Source organism: Echinops telfairi, unplaced genomic scaffold (genome assembly GCF_000313985.2).
Source record: "Echinops telfairi isolate 266 unplaced genomic scaffold, ASM31398v2 ScPeMD7_7457;HRSCAF=8495, whole genome shotgun sequence".
Classification (NCBI taxonomy): Eukaryota; Metazoa; Chordata; class Mammalia; order Afrosoricida; family Tenrecidae; genus Echinops; species Echinops telfairi.
Genome location: NW_022111357.1, coordinates 46,271,714 through 46,274,979, shown reverse-complemented (window position 1 = coordinate 46,274,979; position 3,266 = coordinate 46,271,714). Strand labels below are relative to the sequence as shown.

Below are 3,266 nucleotides of genomic sequence, written 5' to 3'. Positions count from 1 at the left end.
GAAATTGCTCCCCAGGGGTTCGGTGAGGAGGCCGAGCTGAGGGGCCGTCTCTACGTTGCACTCCCTACCCACCTCAATTTCACATTGAGTGGATATTCGTGGTGGCCACGCTCAGCAGAAACGCCTTCCCCTGTCTTATAAGGCGACCTTAGCCAGGCACATTTTGCATTTGTGGGGCCGTGGCATGTCACTGTGCCTCCTCTGGCCGTGGACTTGGCACGTGTTCCTTCTTATGACATACACCCTTTACCTTATGATGATGCTATGTCTACTGAACTTGAAGAAGCACGTTGAGCCATAGAAACTGCACAGAAAGCCCTGGAAACCCCCAGACGCTGGGGGAGGTAAGGAAAATGCCTCCCTTAACTCTGGAGGGGCTCACCCGTGCCACACCCTGAATTCAGACACCTGCAGGTTCATAGCAACGCCCAGTGGTGCCCCCTGCAAGTGGCACCCAGGACACAGGACGCATCTGCACATCTCAGACCCTTCCTAACTAACTCCAATTAATACCCCAAAACGCATACCCACGGCCTTGGGCAGAGGGAAGGGCAAGGATTCCAGCCCCCCAGGTCCTGTGTTTGAAGCCTGGCCCTCTGCTTTGGATTGAATTGTGTCTCCCCGAATCTATTGGTACCCTAACCCTGTGGCTGCGCGCTCACCGGGAACAGGGGTTTCTCCGTTCTGATCTCCAGGCCGTGTTGCTGCAAGGTGCATCTCCCCCAGCCTCACTTCTGAGACATAAATTGAGCAGGTTAGGAACAGAGACGTTGGCACACATGGAGGGGAGTTTGCGCAGCGTGCGGCGCTCACACCGAAGCCAGGAATTCGGCGTTGACCGGAGCGGAAAGAGAACGTCCCTGGGCGTCTTCTCTTGCTGGCAGCCTGAATTCGAACTTCCAGCCCCAGAACTGTGCGCAAATGCAACTCTGCTCGCGCAGGCGCGCCCCCTCGTGGTGCTTCTGCACAGCAGCATCGCTGTGGCTTGTCTGAGGCTGCACCCAGGCCGGTTCCCCCTCCTGGCAACCCCTGGACCGCAGAACAAAACACGGCCCGTCCTGCCCCAGCCTCACGACTGTCCTCACGTTTGAGCCCCGATGGTGTAGTGGGTAGCGCCTTGGGCGGCTAACTGAGAGGTTAACCGTTCGAAACCACCAGCTGCTCCTTGGGAGACAGATGAGGTGTTCTCCTCCAGGAAAGAGACAGTCTTCAGAAACCCCACAAGGGCAATTCTACTCTGTCCTACAGGGTCACTGCGAGTCGGATCGGACTCCGCGGCGGTGAGTCTTGAGCCCATTGTTGCCGCCACTATGTCTGTCCAGCTCATCTCAGGAGCCACTTCTTCTCAGAAGGACAGGGGGTCTTTTTCACTGTCCTTCCACGTGTCCACGCATTTCCCTGTCCTTCCAGGGGTTGGTCTCTCCTGATCTCTCTCTCTCTCACACACACACAACAACAAGCAACAAAACAAACAGATTTGTTTGGATAGAAGCCCAGGCAGAAGGCTCTCGTGTACTTTGAACATGTGGTGGGAAGAGACTGCAGCATTAGGAAACTAAAGCATCCCGTTAAAAAGGACAAGGAATCCTGACTGAATGGGCTCCCCCCACCCCACCCCTGTACCTTCATTATGCCTTCTCAAATGGCCAGTCTTGTCCTGCACACGGTCAGGGGCTAGAGAGGTGGTCTGGCCTCCAATGAGTTTCCAGGCAGGCCAGAGAGGCAGCAACCTGACACAGACACGCCTGTCCCCATTATTGCTGAGACATAAGCGGGAAATTCACAGGCAGGATTCGGGGAGAGGAGCCAAGGGGGAGGGACAGGGGCAGTGGAAGGATGCGGGGGGCCAGAGAGAGGGGAAGTGGACTAGGAGGTGGGCCCACGTGGCCAGACACCATTAGACACAGGCCAGGGAGGAAGTGGGGCTGAAGAACCCAGCTATGCGGAACAGCTGGAGGCTGATCCCACTTCCCAGACATTGTCTATTTCTGCCCCGATTTGCTTTGGATACCTCCGGAGACTAGGAGCTCACTCCCAAGAGAGACAGCCCAGCCCTTCCTGAGCATGAATGACTGTCCAAAAGTCTGACGCAACATGATGTTTTTTGTTTTTTGTTTGGAGTGGTGGACAGGAATGAGGTTGTTGGGGGAGGCTTTGCTTATGAGTCAATCGGTACTTCCAAGACTGGGATGAAATCGTGGCTCTTCCACTTATGGGTCTGCTGACTCTCTCTCTCCAGCCTCAGTTTTCTCTCCACTAAAATGGCCAGAATATGCATAATTTGGAAAAGGCTATCCATCTTGGTTGTACAATACGAAGAGTATAATCCACAGCATGAATTAGACATGTAGAAGTTGTCGAAGTGGAGGATGTTTTGTTGTGTATATTTTGGCCACAATTAAAAAATAATAATCCCACTAATGAGTACAAGGAAGAAGAAACTGTTCTAAAATTGATTGTGGCAATGTTTGTACAGCTCTTCTTTATATGCCTGAACTATTGAAATGTATCATAGGTGGATGAGGTGCCAATAAAACGGATATATATATACATACATACATACATATATATATATATTATGGAGGGGGTGCAGAATAACAGGACCTACTCCAGGTTTGAGATTTCAGTCAGCCAATGAAATAAAGGAGCCCTGGCAGGGCAGAGGGATGGGGGGCGAGGTGGGCTACCCCTGAGGGCTGCGTTTGACAATCACCAGTGGCTCTACGGCCGGAACGAATTCGTCGTGGAAACCCACAGATGCAGTTCTACGCCGTCCTACAGGGTGGCTATGGGCCGGCACGACTGCATGGCAGCGAGTAGGTACCGGCACACAGTAGGTCCAGGCGAAGTGCGCGGCCTGGCTGCAGATCTGAGCGCTCAGCCGGTCTCGAGCGCGCGTGTACTTGCACTTCCCTCCCGCTAAAGCTTCCGGTTCCTCAGGGGAGGGGGCACGATTATACTGTTTGCCTGGCATGCCCCACCACCCACTGCTGGCACACGCCCAGGTATCCCTCAAAGCCCTTACTTCAAAGATGAGTTCCGTTTGGGGCAGAGACACAGCCCCCGCCGTGGCAATGGTGGCCAGCGCGTGTTGAATGAATGAAGGGTCAGCCCAGGTGAGCGGACCCGGGAATCAGCCCCCCCCACCCCACGGATGCCCTCTGCTCCAAGATCTCAAAGGGCCTGAAGGGATGACAGCGGCGGGAGGGGGTTTCAGGGCGGGGTCTTTAGCCGGCTCGGCCCCACCCCCTTAGGGGCGGAGCCAG

General features: G+C 54.6%; 1 protein-coding gene across 1 annotated transcript in view; it reads right to left on the bottom strand.

Moving 5' to 3' along the window:
• The window catches only part of UNC13A (unc-13 homolog A), a 97,167-nt gene extending 94,193 nt beyond the window's left edge, over positions 1-2,974 (bottom strand). Inside the window, exon 1 of the mRNA XM_045299252.1 lies at positions 2,825-2,974. Within this exon, the coding sequence (XP_045155187.1) occupies positions 2,825-2,974 (150 nt within the window). The remainder of the gene's footprint in view (positions 1-2,824) is intronic.
• Between the last annotated feature and the right edge of the window lie 292 nt (positions 2,975-3,266).